Source organism: Andrographis paniculata, unplaced genomic scaffold, assembly GCF_009805555.1.
Source record: "Andrographis paniculata isolate CXL003 unplaced genomic scaffold, ASM980555v1 Contig65END, whole genome shotgun sequence".
Classification (NCBI taxonomy): Eukaryota; Viridiplantae; Streptophyta; class Magnoliopsida; order Lamiales; family Acanthaceae; genus Andrographis; species Andrographis paniculata.
The window spans coordinates 2,246,244-2,262,532 of record NW_026137601.1 but is presented as its reverse complement, the minus strand read 5'-3'; the positions used below and the strand labels follow the sequence as shown (position 1 = coordinate 2,262,532).

Genomic DNA, 16,289 nt, shown 5'->3' with positions numbered 1-16,289 from the left:
ATAACTGTACAAGTACAGCACTTAGTGCCGTGGGCAAGTTTGGCTGAGACCTTGTCGAACTAGCCGTTGAGGACAAGAACTTAACGTAGCTCGGGAGGTATTTTTTATGATGGACGCAAGCGTAGTTGAACACGGATCGAGCCCGAGCCCTTGTCGGAAAAGGGAGTGTCACAAAGTATATTTATGATAGTTAGTTACTTAATAGTAATATGTATGTATGTGAGTATGTATCCTACAAGTAGTAGTAGGGAATGTTGACGAGGGATCCCATTGTGCCCCACATTTTAAATAAAGTAGAAACCATAATAAAACCATATATGTTCTCAAATATTATGGAACTCCCTAAAAAGCATTCTGCTTCTCTTGTGTTGAGAGTTAGACTCTCTATATTGAGTGAGTGCTTTTACAAACACACATACTCTCTCCTTCTCAGACATTTAATAATTGTAAATGGCAGATTCCCAATCATCTCCTCCACCCTAAAGCACAGAGACATAATTGCTCCCAACAAACATATTCTTCTTTGTCATTTGGAAACCTGTGCTCCTGGAAATATGCACTTGATGCATTTTCTCTGTTAAGAGAGGCCTACTAACTCTAATTCTCCACTGAATTCTCTCAAAATTCCCCCAAAAAGTGCACACACACACATACACACACATATATATATATCAACATATATATATATATATCTCCATCACTTTTGTTTTCCTCCCAACTTCAACTCCAACTCACATCCTATTCATTCATTCCCAACTCTTTGTTCTTTGTTTCTTTGTTTCATCCAACAATATATCCATCCCATGATGAGTAGTCATTCTTCTTCCTCCACTTCTGTGAGTGGATTCTTCAGTTTCCTGGCAAGAGAGCTCAATAATCTTGATCACCTCTTCCTCTCCCAGAACTTCATGTCAATCAACTTCCTTCAACATGTTCTCTCATCCCTCAGATCCTTCCATTCCCAGTTAACCCTTCTTGTTCAAAAGTTACACTTGCCCGCCGGAGAAAAATGGCTCGATGAGTACATGGACGAAAGCTCCCGCCTTTGGGATGCTTGCCATCTCCTCAAATCAGCTGTATCTTCCATGGAGAACTACTATTCATCTGGGGCCAATATGCTATCTTTAATCAGTGATCGCCGCCGTGTTCTAAACGCTCAGCTCTCCCGCCAGGTTACTCATACCATATGCTATCCATAATCCAATTAATCTTAACTGTTCATATAAACAAACTAGTATTGTATTATATTCTGTCTTCTTATGTTTCAAGATCAATATGTATATATATATACCTTTTGGGGCAGGTTGTAAGAGCAATCAACGGCTGCCAAATGGAAATGACGGCGCTGCAAGAGGAAAACAAGAGCTTAGCAGAAACAAGAGCACAAAACATATGTCTAAGGCAAGATGAAAATGTCGTGGTAGATTCTAAATTCAACAAGTACAGTGGTTTCAGGGGAGTCCTATATGCAATGAGGAGTGTTAGCACATTGCTACTAATGATTTTACTAAGTGGGCTTGTGTATTTCTGCCCTGAAATGAGCTTACTATACCAAGGGGGCTGCCAAGGAATATCAGCATTCGGATCCACTTTCATGGTTGCAACAACTACATTGCAACAGAGAGTGGCGAATGCGATAGGCCAACTTGATTGTCAGCCAGGAATCCTTCTGCATGAGCTGCAGGAGGCCAGGTTTGCCATGGATGAGCTGAAAATGGAGGTGGAAAGCTTACTGGAGTACGGACAGGAGGCGCCGCCCACAATCCAAGTTTATGATAAAGTTGAAAACTTGAAGAGCTGTTTGGGAATTTTGCAATGTGGGGCTGAGAGCATAATTGGGCAGCTTGATGACTTCTTTGATGAAATAGTTGAAGGTAGGAAGATGCTTTTGGGCATGTGTTCTCATAGGTAGGGACAGACAGGGACAAGAGGAAAGGAGAAAAACAGGTGTGAATTTGACTGTAAGACATCAGATGATGATTTAGTAGTGATTCTAATCTTCATTTCAATTCCCTCTTCCTATGTGCATTGTTTTCTTGTTGAAGCTAGGGGAATATTTTTTAAGGTAAAAGAATGTGATTCTTGCTTTCAAGGAAAGTAGCTAAGCATTACTATAATGAGGGTACAAACAAGTAGAATATGTTGGATAATGATAGCTTCAACAGAAAGCAAGACTTCCTGCAAAGGAAAAACAAAAATTTAAATTTAAACAAACAAAAGGAAGAAAAGAATAGATTCTTCTAATCATGTTCCTCTGCTAGTAAAATAGTTTATCCTACTCTTACAGGAAGAGCTAAAAGCATATTTAAAAAGAAAGAAAATCAATGATACACAAAGTAAATAAATAAAGTAAATGCAACACTATTTTAGACATGTTAGTGCACACTTAGGTTCATATATTTTGCAAAACCAAAAATCAGAAAAAAACAAAACACCCATGATGATCATCAACGGAAAGCATCCATATATGGTGGCAAATATATTGAAAAGAAATTTCATAAAAAAAAAAAAAAAAAAAGAGAGAGAGAGATTTAACTCCCACAAAATTAATTTATTGGTATAGTACTTTATACAGTAAGTAAGGCTGTTGAAACAATTACTTGAGTCTTCCAAGAATTGGAAGATGCTTCTCTCGACTAATAAAAGAGGATATATGATCACTGAAATAAAGTTAGCAAAAGGGAATGATGCTTCCTGTTTGCTTGACAATGTCATTCTACACAAGAAAATGACAGCTACTTTTGCATTGAAGCAGCCCTCCTCCACCAGACTACTTTTTTCTTAGTCTACACTAAAATTAACTTTTCTTGATTTTAATCTAAACTAACCTTAAAAGCAAATAACTGTTTGTGTAAAATCCTACTGAACATAAGCCTGCCAAGTTAGGGAAAAAGAGGAAAGGAAAAGTAGCTAAATCATGAAAAGGAACTAATAATACAAGATTCTTTATCATTAGAAACAGTTCAAATCTAATTCACTGACAGCGCAAGCAAATAGTTAGATTTGATTGCACTGAAGAGGAAAATGGAAAAAAAGATTTGACAACACACCACATTAAGCATTTTGATCAATGGCCACTGGCCCCATACCATTCAAGAAAGTTCCTTATTTTTGGCAGAGTCAATGGCTAATACTAGTGATCAACAATACCACAGTTAAGTTAATAATTTTTAAGAAATAACTTGCTGTTTGTTACTCAGCAGTGTATGTATGAACCTCAAAATAAGAAGGGTTCAAAGCACTTAGAGTGGAGTTTGAAAAACACTAATTAAAAGGTCTGAGTCAACTTTATTGGGAGGTGGGTTTGTTCCTGACAACTAATGAAAATCTTACATGCAATTTCCATGTTAGATTCTCCAAAGTTGTGATAGTAAAATGGACAATGATTCCACCTGTGAAACAATGATGGGAAAGTGGGGGAGGAGGACAATATGGGAGGAGAGAGATGAGCATGAAGGGAAGAAAAAATAAAATTAAAAATTAAAAAAAGTGCAGATGGTAGGGGATTTCTAATATAATAATATAGTGATCTGCTTTATAGAAGAAAAAAATAAAATATATAGATATATCAAAAAAGAAGTATTTCTTTCTCAATTGAAGCTTTTGTCTGATTCTAGTTTTTCTTTTCCTTGGAATTGAAACTTGAAAGTAATGGGATTTTGGTGATTGTTTCCTGCTGCTTATGATAAAGTAAAGCTTCTCAGAACAGAGCAAATATTTGAGGTCTGTTTCAAAGTTCATTACCATACCAAATCTGACACTGTTGCTTGTTCCCTCTGGTGTGTTTTGCTTGGCTCTTTTTAAAGTCTACTCCTCTTTACAACTTGCAAGAGGATTGGTTCCTTTCAAATAATTCATCGAATGATTTCCCTCTGCATGCTTAGCATTGATAGTTTCTGTATTGAGGGAAGGAAGACTGCAAGAACAGGACAAACACACAAGAGTTAGACATAATGCCAACAGAAAGAATAAGAAAGAAAATAAAGAGGTTCCAGCAAGTTACAAAGAGAGGGAACTTTTTCTGCAAAGTCCATTTTCAGTTTCATTTATGAGAGATTTCTTTAGACACAATTCCTTTACCTGCAAGCATTGCTGTCCTGTCCTGACTTGCAACTTTTCCCATGAGTTCTAACCACAGAATCACATCAACATATATACAAGATCAGCATGTCCTGTTTGTTGCAAGATTGGTGATCCCAAAGAATAGAAATAAATAGTTAAACAATTACATAAGAGCTATTCAATCAGCTTGACAACTGCAGAATACATACATACAGGATAGGGAATCAGCAATTCAAACACAAAAGCAAAGAATACATTATTACAGGATGTGCATGCCCTGACATCACAAGTAGAAGCTCATACTACATACAACATAATTCCAATAACTGAAGGGAAATAAATGTAATTCGATCTTAAGATGATCACAAGCACCAAATAAATAATAATGTAACCTTCCATAGCAAAAATCCACAGGAAAAAATTACAGCAAATGATAGGGTCCTGCAATTAGCACATAATCGTCGGTGCCACGAAAACTTAGCCAGGGGTAAAGCTTGGCAGCATTCAGCTACACTCCATTCTCAAAACTTGAGTGACCATATGTTGGCATGATAACCAGACAGGTTGGTGGTGCATGCAATGATATAAAACTCAATGAGAAAAACTTTATATCAAACACAGCTGCCAAAGAATCATAAAAAGCCCCATCATTTTGGTTGTACAAGGATTCCTATGCCACTTTGAAGATACCATTTTAAAGGAGATTATCATGAATAGGTAGATGGAAGTATGCCTCTCCCATGTAAGACAGGAACCAAATCATCCATCACATCCCGCAATGGCAAATTGTGAAGCAAAGCTTTCTACCCGGTTCCAAAGTTCAATCATTTCTTTGTTGTCCGCAAGGCCATTCATGAACCCTTTTCGTTGTTTCCCATGTTCTTTCTATATAGAACTAGCAATACGAGCAGCTTGAATAAGAAATCCAGCTATCGTCTCAAAATCAGCCTCTAGACAACCTCTTGAAGTCATTGCAGGTGTACGTACCTAGGGCACAATCATTTTTAAAATATCACAAAATTATAATAGCCACACACAGAACCTGTGTATTAAGAAAATAAACACTGTCAATTTCATATTCAAAAGATAGTAAACTTACCCATCCTTACGCCTCTGGGTGTTATGTTGCCATTGTCATAAAAAACAGTAACTTTATTCACGGAACCTCTCAAAATTTTTGCCTACATCCCGAAATATAGACATGATAAATACATGCTATGTAGTCTAAGCATCAAAAGCAGAACATATCATCCACATGCAACTCCAGCACAATTGATGTTATATGGTTGATGAACTTGAAATATATTAGATTAACACAAACCCTACGGACAAACATTGCAAAAGAAACAAACCAAGAGGTCATTATATAAATCTTAAACAGTGACGCAACATTATAATTCACATTGTTGTGATTAAGAAATCAACTGAGAGAAAAACAATGCTATATTGGGTCCAAAGGCATCTAAAAAAAATTACATCATGGTACACTAGCAGTAGGTACCCTATGTCAATATTCAGCCATCAAAGAGTCCCTGATCAATACATTGTTTGTGAGAACACACACTGCCCTCATATTATCAATTCCCAAACATAGATAACTCATTGCTGTCAAATAAGATCAGCAACAAACACATAATTTTAAAATACTCAAATTTCTCACAGGGTACAAGAAGATGAAAATGCAGAACTATTGGACCATAGTAAATGCATATCATAATGCCATGCAAGTGATATCTATAACAATGAAATTTGGAGGGGGAAAATGTAAAAGATTACTCAATAAAGATAATGAGAATAGATTGATTCCAGAACATAAACTGTACCCAGAAAAAATATATATATCATAAATTCATAAGAAAACAATCTTTCCACCTAGAAATATAGTTATCCAGGAACTTACATATAGTCCTACCTACATAGAGCATGGCACTAATCTATTTAATGCTGATCTACCAAAATGTTAGTTATACTTTGTTGTTTAATTTTTCTTACAGAAGAAACTTTTGTTCATTAGTTTGGATAACATATAATTTGTTCATATTTTTTAAACATGAAAACTATCAATATCATCGACAAACTTTATATATTACATACTTATGTACTGAACTCCTATCTGGGATATGCTACAACATGAACTGTGTGTCATCTCTTTAAGTAGGATTTCAAGCCATGACATTATACACCAATGACAAGTATCGTCTTTTGGTAAGCCTTAGCTAAACAGAATATAATCAGGAACATAGTCTTAATTAGACCATCAACTTCCAAACAGGAATGCCTATCCATTGTGTGAGGTAATATATTGCAGCAGTTGGAAAGGCATTCAAAGTTCACATCAATATTACTTTCATTTCAAACCATTTTTCTTGATTGTCCCACTTTGCATCCAACTTCCCCAACTCACTATTATTGACCCAATGCTTCATGAAACAAAAAAATAAGATTATTTACAAGTTAAAGTAGAGTGTTTAGCTAACTCATCCAACCTGAAGTAGTATATCTGAAGTGATGAAATCATGCATCAACAATAAAATCATAGCCTGTAATGCACATCAGATGATATAACCAAGTTGGCAGATAAGAGGATAAGTAGCATCAATATAAAAAAAACAACGTGCCTGTCAATCCAAAATTTAAAGTCCCACAGCAACAGATGATTATCAGTGCCCCCAGTCACTAATTTGCAGTCTCCTCTCAATAAATTAAAGCTGATGCTAAAGCCTGAGAATTTTTCTTAACTTGTTGCATATAAGCTTGTATACAGAAGTTACCACCTCTTTCAGTGCTATTAGCGTGCTGGGAAAACAGCAAAGTTAATCCTCTCCTCAAAAGTCATATCGATCTGTGCCATCTCCTTGATTAAGAACCATGCCTCTCTTCTTTGGCTTTTGTCCTGAAAATATTTAAAATATTATAAAGTAATTATAATCTAGTAATGAGAAAAAATTTGGAAAATTTTCGTAAAAGAAACAAACCTTTGCCCTAATAAATCCAACTCCACGCTCTACAGCGCCGCCGCAGCCGCACCAGGTTCTTCCCCATCTTCTTCTTCTTCCCCAATTCTTTCCTTATTCTTTCCTCCTCCTAACTTCTTCACAATCGCAGCCGCAGCCCTCAGGTTCTTTCTGCATCTTTTTCTTCTTTCCCAATTCTTTCCTTTCTTCCATCTTCTTTCCACTTCCTCCTCCTTCACAGTCCCCGCCCACCCGCAACATTCCACAGTCGCCGCCCCGATTCCAACTAAAATTTAAGTCATGGCTGAACCGCCGGTTGACAAATATACGAATCGAAAACCGGAGGTTCCGAACCGGAAGGGCAAGTCTAACCCCTCAAGGTGGGAATCGTGTTCTGTGTTCTGAGCCCAAAACAAATTCAAGAAACCATAATAGCCTACTCACTCAGTCTTCCCCCCTCTAGGTTAATCTATCAACAAACCCAAAACCAAACCCGCCGTCAATTCCACACCTGAAGCCCCTCCACTGCCGATCGTCTCTAAGTTGACAAACAGAGAGAGAGGAAGACGCTTCGATTTACATCTGCGATTGCACTACTGCACATGCTTTTTTTACCTACCCACCAGGTTTGCCTATCCCTTACTCTTATCATCCATCATCCATAACCAATTGTATTATATATATATATATATATGTATATGTTGGAATTTTGGCCAAACTGTTCGAGTTATTGTGTTAATCATCGAGCAACTAGGTCGGCACATGCTTTATAATATTTGTTGTGTGGTGGGAGAATTTTAAGAGTTATGGTTGAGTTCTGATTATGGGTCCTTTTAGGAAATTGTTCAATGTATGAATCTCGTAGGATCAGATTAATCAAATTTCAGAATGACTCAAGGGCAGGAGGACTTATGATATGCGATTCATTTTTCAAGGCTGAATTACAACTCATATAAATTGAAGGGATTGAATGGAATTTTTTTTTCTTAAAAACAAAATTTATATGTTGGTTGTTTTTCGCTTGAAGTATTCAAATGGGTCGTAATATTATGTTGTCCAGGTTATAATGCTATAAATAAAATCCAACATCAAACTTGGGTATGAGTTTGATTGCACGAGTGAGGCAGCATTTGCCATATGGATTCTTGAGAAGGCATGCGGCATCCCCTTCAATCAGAAACTTTACTCAGCCAGCAAGGGTCGAAGACGAAGAGGAAGTTGAAATAGATCAAAGAAGGCTTCCTGCTGATTATGACCCAGCAAACTTCGACCCCACAGAGCATCGTAGCCCCCCATCTGAGAGGGTATGGAGGCTTGTTGATGAAATAGCTGGGTTGACTCTTGCTGAATCTGCGGAGCTGTCGTCTATTATGATGAGGAAATTGGGCATGAAGGAAATGCCAGTCATTGGGGTCATGAAGCCCGGTGCTGTTGGAGTGGCAGGGAACACTGCAGCAGCAGCAACAGCAGCCAAGGAGGAAAGCAAGCCTGAAAAGACTGCATTTGAGCTAAAGCTAGAATCTTTTGATGCTGCATCGAAGCTCAAGATTATTAAGGAGATCCGCAGTTTTACTGAGTTGGGGCTGAAGGAGGCAAAAGACTTGGCAGAGAAATTGCCTGCAATCATCAAGAAGGGGGTCCCCAAGGAAGAAGCAGAAAAAATTGTTGAAAGGATGAAAGCAATTGGGGCAGTAGTCATAATGGATTGATCAATTGTTTTCATTCATTCATATCTGTATTGTATGCATGCTTTGTCTTGTCTGATGATTGTTTCTTCTCTCGATATATGTATGGAAGGAAGGATGCATTGCACGATATACTCTTGGAGAATAATCCAATCCAATCCCATCCCTCAATTTTTTCTTATGGCAACAGTCAGTGGGACTGGTGTGGTGTGTTAGTCATCATCTTACAAATTGTGCACTTATTTGCTGCTTCAGGCCTCCAGTCTAGTCTATACTCCTGCTTGCCTTCACTTGAAGATAGCGAGCGTGTAAGAGGAGGACAGGACAGGCATCCATCCAACGAGAGAGAGGTAAACTCACTCTCACTCACATACTAATCACTAATCTTTATTTGATTCTTCTCATTGTGTGGAGGATCTAATAATAATTTCTTAATGATGAATGGAAATGTTTGGAGAGGGGAAGGAGTGGAGTAGAGTGGGTATGTGTCAACTGAAAGCTATATAATACAGTTGCAAGAGGAGTGGTGTTATATGTACTGTACTGCATTATATGATTGATTTTGTGATCTGCTGCTTTGCCTCTCTATTTCTCTAAAGGAGTGATTGGAAGGATCTCGAGTTCAAAGACTATAACTTTAACTTTCTGCAAAGGGAAGGTTGGCAAGCCAGCCAGCAGAAGGTGGTTGGGTTGTCTCAAGGCATGGCATGCCTACACAACTTACTATACTGTACTTCATTTTCTTTCTGCCCATATATGGTTTTAAATAACCCAATATTTATGCTACAAATCTAATCACACTAGGTGCTTGAATTTCAATAGAAGAACCAACCATTCAATTATGCATGTATAATCTTTTTTTATTCAATCGGAAAATGCCCTGTTTCTCATTTATCCAACTTTTCAATGAAATATGAAAAAAAATGGATTGATTGTCTTACTTTCTACTTGGATGGCATATTAACTGGTTTCATAATTATTGTGCTTGTGATGCCAAGTCATGTAGATGTTTATTCATTGTTGGACTGATTAAAAAAGTTGGTTCAGTTGATATTTCTTCAATTCAAATGGGGTGAGCTTGAGCTTGGTGATTTCAATTTGTTTTTAATGCAGCGTTTCTTAGTTCCCAATTTATGATCTGCTTCTGATAAAATGCAGCTTTGAAACAAATTTGCCGAAAGCAGGTGTGACATTGTACACCACTTCTTGGATTAAACACTGTTCAGCTTTATATGGCACTGTATTTCATATTTTCATTTTTTTTAATATTTATTTATAAACAAAATTTGAAATACTTAGAGGATTGATTGAATGTGCTGTTATACTATCTCAGATCCATCTTTTATTACTTGAAATCTTTTTGGATCTCAATAAAAAATATTCAAGTATGTGCCCTGTCTTACTATAGATAAGGGTTTCCCATTACATACACTGCATTAGTTGATAAATCAAATGATTAGTTGATAGTTTCTGTAGTTAAGGAAGACTGAAAGAACAGGACAAAACACAATAGTTAATGCCATTGCCAACAGAAAGAAAATAAAGAGATTACAGCAAGCTACAAAGAGAGGGAACTTTTTCTGCAAAGTCCATTTTCAGTTTTCATTTATGAGAATTCTTTAGACACAATCCCTTTACCTGCAAGCTATTGCTGTCCTGTCCTGACTTGCAACTTTTCCCATGAGTTCTAAGTTCTAACCAAAGATTCACATCAACATACATACATACAAGATCAGCATGTCATGTTTGTTGCAAGATTGGTAATCCCAAAGATTAATACAAATAAATAGTTACACAATTACATAGGAGCTTTTCAATCAGCAATTCAAACACAAAAGCAAAGACAATACACTATTACAGGATGTTCATGCCTTGACATCACAAGTAGAAACTCAAACTACATACAACATAATTCCAATAACTGTTGGGAAATAAATGTAATTCGATCTTAACATGCTCACAAGCACAAAATAAATACTAATAATTTAACCTTCCATAGCAAAAATCCACAGGACAAAATAACAGCAAATGATAGGGCCCTACAATTAACACATAATCGTCGGTACCACCAAAACTTAGCCGAGGATGAAGCTTGGCAGCATTCAGCCACACTCGACATTCTCAAAACTTGAGTGACCATCAGGTTCTGCCCAGAGCATATGTTGGCATGATAACCAGACAGGGTGGTGGTGCATGCAATGATATAAAACCCAATGAGTAAAATTTTATATGAAACACAGCTGCCAAAGAATCATAAAAAGCCCCATCATTTTGGTTGTACAAGGATTCCTATGCCACTTTATCATGAATAGATGGAAATATGCCTCTCCCATGTAAGACAGGAACCAAATCATTCATCAAATCCCGGCATGGCAAATTGTGAAGCAAAGGTTTCTACCCGGTTCCGGAGTTCAATGATTTCTTTGTTGTTCTCAAGTCCTTTCATAAACCCTTTTGGCTGTTTCCCATGTTCTTTCTGTATAGAGCTAGCAATACGAGCAGCTTGAATAAGAATTCCAGCTATCGTCTCAAAATCAGACTCCAGACAGCCTCTTGAAGTCATTGCGGGTGTACCTGGAGCACGATCATTTAAAAAAAAAAAGAAAAGAAAAGAAAAAATCAAACTATAATAGCCACACACAACCTGTATATTACGAAAATAAGCCATGTCAAGTTCATATTCAAAAGATAGTAAGTAAACTTACCAATCCTTACGCCTCCAGGTGTTATGTTGCCATTGTCATCAAAAACAGTAACTTTATTGACGGTAATGTGACATAGTTCACAGAACTTCTCAAAATTTTTGCCTACATTCCAAAATATAGACATAATCAGTACATGCTACGTAGTTAAGAACAACTCCAACACAATTAACGTAATATGGTTGATGAACTTGAAATATGTTGATCAACAAAAACCCCATGGACAAACATTGTAAAAGAAACAAGCCAATAGGTCATTTATATAAACCTCAAACAGTGACGCAACAATATAATTCACATTGTTATGATTAAGAAATCAACTCACAGAAAAACAATGCTATATTGGGTCCAAAGGCATCTAAGAAAATTACATCATGGTAACACTAGCAATAGGTACCCTATGTCAATATTCAGCCATCAAAGAGTCCCTGATCAATGCATTGTTTGTGAGACCACACACTGCCCTCATATTCTTATTTTTTAATTCCAAAACATAGCTAACTCATTACTGTCAAAATAAGATTAGCAACAAAGAGGGTCATCACATAATTTTAAAATACTCAAATTTCTCACAGGGTACAAGAAGATGAAAATGCATAACTATTTGAACATAGTAAATGCATATTATAATGCCATGAAAGTGATTTCTATAACAAAGAAATTTAGACTAGGGGAAAAAATGTAGAGGATTACCCAATAACGATAATGAGAATATTAGTTTTTATCACAAAAAACATAGATTGATTCCAGAACATACTGTACCCAGAAAATATATATATAATTTAGGCATCATAAAGTCATCAGAAGAAAATCTTTCCACCTAGAAAAATAATTATGCAGGGACCCTCATAAAGTCCTACCTATATAGAGCATGGCACTAATCTATTTAATGCTTTATCTACCAAAATGCTAGTTATACTATAGCACTGACGGTGATTTGCTGTTTAATTTTTCTTACAGAAGAAACTTTTGTTCATTTGTTTGGATAGCATATAACTTTATATTTTGTAAACATGAAAACTATCAATATCATGGACATTTTCTATATTCGTACTTATGTACTGAACTCCTATATGGCATATGCTACAACATGAACTGTGTACCGTCTCTTCAAGTAGGATTTCAAGCCACGACATTATACACCATTGACAAGTATGGTCTCTTGTAAGCCTTAGGGAAAGAGAATATAATCAGCAACATGCCCTTAATTAGCCCATCAACTTCCAAACAATGATGCCTATCCATTGTGTGCAGTAATATATTGCAGCAGTTGGAAAGGCATTCAAAGTTCCCATCAATATTACTTTCATTTTAAACTGTTTTTCTTGATTGTCCAACTTCCCAACTCACTATTATTGACCCAATGCTTCATGAAACAAAAAAATAAGATTATTTACAAGTTAAAGTAGAGTGATGAAATCATGCATCAACAATAAAATCATAGCCCATAATGCACGTCGCATGATATAACCAAGTTGACAGATAAAAGGATAAGTAGCATCAATATAAAAAAACAACGTGCCTGTCAATCCAAAATTTTTTAAGTCCCACAGCAACAGATGATTATCAGTGCCCCCAGTCACTAATTTGCATTCTCCTCTCAATAAAGCTGATGCTAAAGCCTGAGAATTTTTCTTAACTTGTTGCATATACATCTTGTATTCAGGAGTTGCCACCTGTTTCAGTGCTATTGCCAGGGCAGCAATATGATTATTATGCGGCCCACCTTGCAGTGCTGGGAAAACGGCAAAGTTAATCCTCTCCTCAAAGTCATATCGATCTGTGCCATCTCCTTGATTCAGAAGCATGCCCCTCTTCTTTGGCTTTTGTCCTTTCCTGTAGAATATTATTCCTCCCCTGGGACCTCGAAGGCTTTTATGTGTAGTGGAAGTAACAACATCACAATATTCAAATGGATTTGCACACTCCTGAAATTTTAAGTTTCTTTTAGTTGGATTAAGGATGTACAATAAACTATATAGAATAAAGTCACTTAATGAAGAAAGAGTTTATAAGTAGCAATGATATCAAACATCAATGAAAGAAATGAAAGCATCTCTGATTTTATGAAGTTTTTTGCACAATGCATATTTTTTGATGGAAAATATATATCTATACATATATATTCACTTCCAACACAACGTGCTAACCAAAGTACAGATTGGTTCCAAGTAAAGGGTGAACCCAGAGGCCTGGAAAATTGATAATGTTCGCATGAAGGGAGTTCACATCTGCTACTTTTAGATGCATCACGAGGCTTGTGGGTACAATTTCATGAAAAAAAGGCTTTGCTAATCAGAACCAAGTCAACACCATGACTTAATAGCCTATGGAAAATTAATATATTGACCTAAATATAATATGGATATAAATAAAGTGAACTTCACTCAACCTGTTAATTTCAAAATACATGTATATATATATAAACAGATAATGATATTTTTATACTTTGAAGACGCTCAAAAGATGAATGCCTTTATGAACTGTAAACAATACAAAGAAACACTAAAGCAAACAATAAAAACATTTTCAAGCAAGAAAGATCCAATGCAAACTCATGAAATGGCAAAAAGATTATTACCTTAGCAGCAATGAGACCACTGATCTGGGCCATATCACACAACAAAACTGCACCACATTTATCAGCTATTTCTCGGAACCTTGCATAATCCCAATCGCGAGGATACGAACTCCCACCACAAATCAATATTTTGGGGCGAAAATCAAGTGCCTTCTCCACAAGCTTATCATAGTCAACATACCCAGTCTGCGGATCAACCTTATAGGGAAGAGTTTCAAAAAATATTGAGGCCCCCGACACTTTTCTACCATTAGGTAAATAGCAACCATGACTAGTATTCCCTCCCGAGGGGGTGTCTAACCCCATAATCCTATCCCCTGGTAACAAAAGACCAGTATAAACACCAAAATTAGCTGATGTGCATGAGTAAGGTTGCACATTGACACCCCAACTTTCAGAATCAAGCCCGAATGCAGCCAATGCACGATCACGGCAGAGTGTTTCGATCTCATCAATATACTGATTCCCGCCATAGTATCGAGCACCAGGCATCCCTTCGGAGTACTTGTTCGTCAAGTGGCTCCCCAATGCCTCCATGACTGCTTTACACACAAAATTCTCTGAGGCAATCAATTCAATCCCTTTCACTTGTCTCTCTCTCTCTTTCTCCATGATTTTGAACAAATCAGAGTCAGCCTCTTGCAAGCTCTGATTCCCCCAAGCCCTGACGGCGCTCCTGCGAGATTCCATACTCGAAGAAACCCTAATGCCCTTTGAGGTGGAGGACGAAGCTGCCATTGTTGAAGAACCCGAATCGCAATCGCGCTTCCGCTTCAAAGTCATGCAATGTCCCAAAATCCGAAACTCCTCAAACTCCTTCTCGTCTTCCTCCTCTTTGCCCCTTTTCTCAGTCGCATTGTTTTCGACTAAACGGTGACTCTCCTCGGTTTGCTGGTCCATCAATTGAAGCGGAATCGATGGCAGAGGATGGGAAGGATCTCGAACCCTCGACTCGATCTGAAAAGATATCGAATCGTCAGCGATTTTCGAATCCCTGCTATTGCTCTCCTGAGCTGTTGCTGCTGCTGAAACGTGGGATAAAAACCCTAACGACAAACCGCTATTCTCCGGCGGCCGAGTCAAATCCATCTCCGCAGCCCAAAACGAAGAAACAAACAGAAATTCAAAGCCAAACTACTGATTCTAGCCTTCTCGCAGCTTCCGATAAATTATGGAACCCTAAGACAATAATCAACAAGGTCTACAAGCAGAGACGTCAACGGCAACAAGAACATCGGCGACGGTATGATCAATATAGCCGACGACCTCGGAGACGACAAAATCCATCCCCAAAATTATATACAGAAGAATTGGGAATTTTGCTAATGGGAATCCAAATTCAGAATCGACTCCAGAAAATGTATAATACTCCCTCCTTGCTCAACAATTATTGACATTTTTTTTTTTTTTTTTCATTTTTGTATGTACACTTCTTTAACAATATAAATTTAATTTAATTAATTAATATTATAAAGATTACTCAAAAAAATTATTTTTTATTTTTTATAATAAATAAATATTTTTATTTATATTTAAAATTTTATATCTAGTTTATATTATAAGTATTATTTTATTACTTCATCCGTCACACCTAATTTGTTCACTATTCTATTTTCTTATGTTTTATATCATTTTTTTTTCTTTTTTTTTCTTCAAAAAATATAATTATATATTTTAATTATATTTTAAAATTTATAAGTTATAATTTTTTATTTTAATTAAACTATTTAATCATTTTAATCATAATCTATAATTATTTTTATTAAATTATAATTATTTTTAATAGTAATATATTTTTTAAAATTATTTATTAATTACACAATATTTAAAACTTTGTGCCCAATTAAAATTACTTTTTTTAACTTAATTAATACTATCCATAGTTTTTAAGAAAATAATAATATATACAACTATAAAAATCAGAATATATATTAAAATATTTTAAAAATTATATTATCACAATATAAAAAAGATATAGGTAATATAAATATCATTTTGTAGAATATAAATTGACGATGAAAAGTTATATCTTTTCTAAAAGTAACATATGTGTATAAGTTTATTTGATTTTTATTTAAAAATTTTATATATAATTTTTATGAAAATATTATTTTTATCAATATATTATAAAAGAAAATAATATTTACTAATCAATCTATTTTGTTATTTTATCATTTGAAATCAATTATTTTCAAGGTAAATTTAACTTTTTTTATTATTTTATTATACTCCATTCGTCCCTTAATAATTTATCAATTTTTTTATTTTGTTCCGTACCATAACAAATATCTACTGTCTACCTAAC

At 35.9% G+C, this 16,289-nt stretch overlaps 3 protein-coding genes and 1 long non-coding RNA gene across 4 annotated transcripts; 2 read left to right on the top strand and 2 right to left on the bottom strand.

Moving 5' to 3' along the window:
- The first annotated feature begins 803 nt into the window (after positions 1-803).
- On the top strand, positions 804-2,261 carry LOC127262244 (uncharacterized). Its single transcript, XM_051290838.1, has 2 exons — positions 804-1,172; positions 1,304-2,261. Exons 1-2 carry the CDS (start codon positions 804-806, stop codon positions 1,910-1,912), a joined length of 978 nt encoding a protein of 325 aa, XP_051146795.1. The 3' UTR covers positions 1,913-2,261.
- Positions 1,075-7,184, bottom strand: LOC127262246 (uncharacterized). The gene is made up of 7 exons (XR_007841093.1): positions 7,038-7,184; positions 6,549-6,955; positions 5,162-5,243; positions 4,081-5,049; positions 3,745-3,916; positions 1,292-1,345; positions 1,075-1,214 (listed from the first exon to the last, which is right to left on the bottom strand). It is a non-coding gene; the product is annotated as an uncharacterized LOC127262246 (long non-coding RNA).
- LOC127262245 (uncharacterized) lies at positions 7,087-8,871 on the top strand. The gene is made up of 2 exons (XM_051290839.1): positions 7,087-7,642; positions 8,077-8,871. Exon 2 carries the CDS (start codon positions 8,117-8,119, stop codon positions 8,723-8,725), a length of 609 nt encoding a protein of 202 aa, XP_051146796.1. The 5' UTR covers positions 7,087-7,642; positions 8,077-8,116; the 3' UTR covers positions 8,726-8,871.
- A 1,591-nt stretch (positions 8,872-10,462) lies between these two features.
- Positions 10,463-15,397, bottom strand: LOC127262296 (serine hydroxymethyltransferase 6-like). Its single transcript, XM_051290925.1, has 4 exons — positions 13,985-15,397; positions 12,926-13,331; positions 11,407-11,508; positions 10,463-11,275 (listed from the first exon to the last, which is right to left on the bottom strand). The coding sequence occupies exons 1-4, from the start codon at positions 15,071-15,073 to the stop codon at positions 11,052-11,054; spliced, it is 1,821 nt and encodes a 606-aa protein (XP_051146882.1). The 5' UTR covers positions 15,074-15,397; the 3' UTR covers positions 10,463-11,051.
- Positions 15,398-16,289: the final 892 nt, after the last annotated feature.

Coding starts and splice junctions, on each gene's coding strand:
- LOC127262245 (XM_051290839.1), top strand. CDS start 8,117: ATGAGTTTGATTGCACGAGTGAGGCAGCATTTGCCATATGGATTCTTG.
- LOC127262244 (XM_051290838.1), top strand. CDS start 804: ATGATGAGTAGTCATTCTTCTTCCTCCACTTCTGTGAGTGGATTCTTC. Junction 1,173..1,303: donor ACGCTCAGCTCTCCCGCCAG/GTTACTCATACC, acceptor CTTTTGGGGCAG/GTTGTAAGAGCAATCAACGG.
- LOC127262296 (XM_051290925.1), bottom strand. CDS start 15,073: ATGGATTTGACTCGGCCGCCGGAGAATAGCGGTTTGTCGTTAGGGTTT. Junction 11,509..12,925: donor AAAAAATTTTGGATTGACAG/GCACGTTGTTTT, acceptor TTTGGAATGTAG/GCAAAAATTTTGAGAAGTTC. Junction 11,276..11,406: donor ACCTGGAGGCGTAAGGATTG/GTAAGTTTACTT, acceptor ATCGTGCTCCAG/GTACACCCGCAATGACTTCA.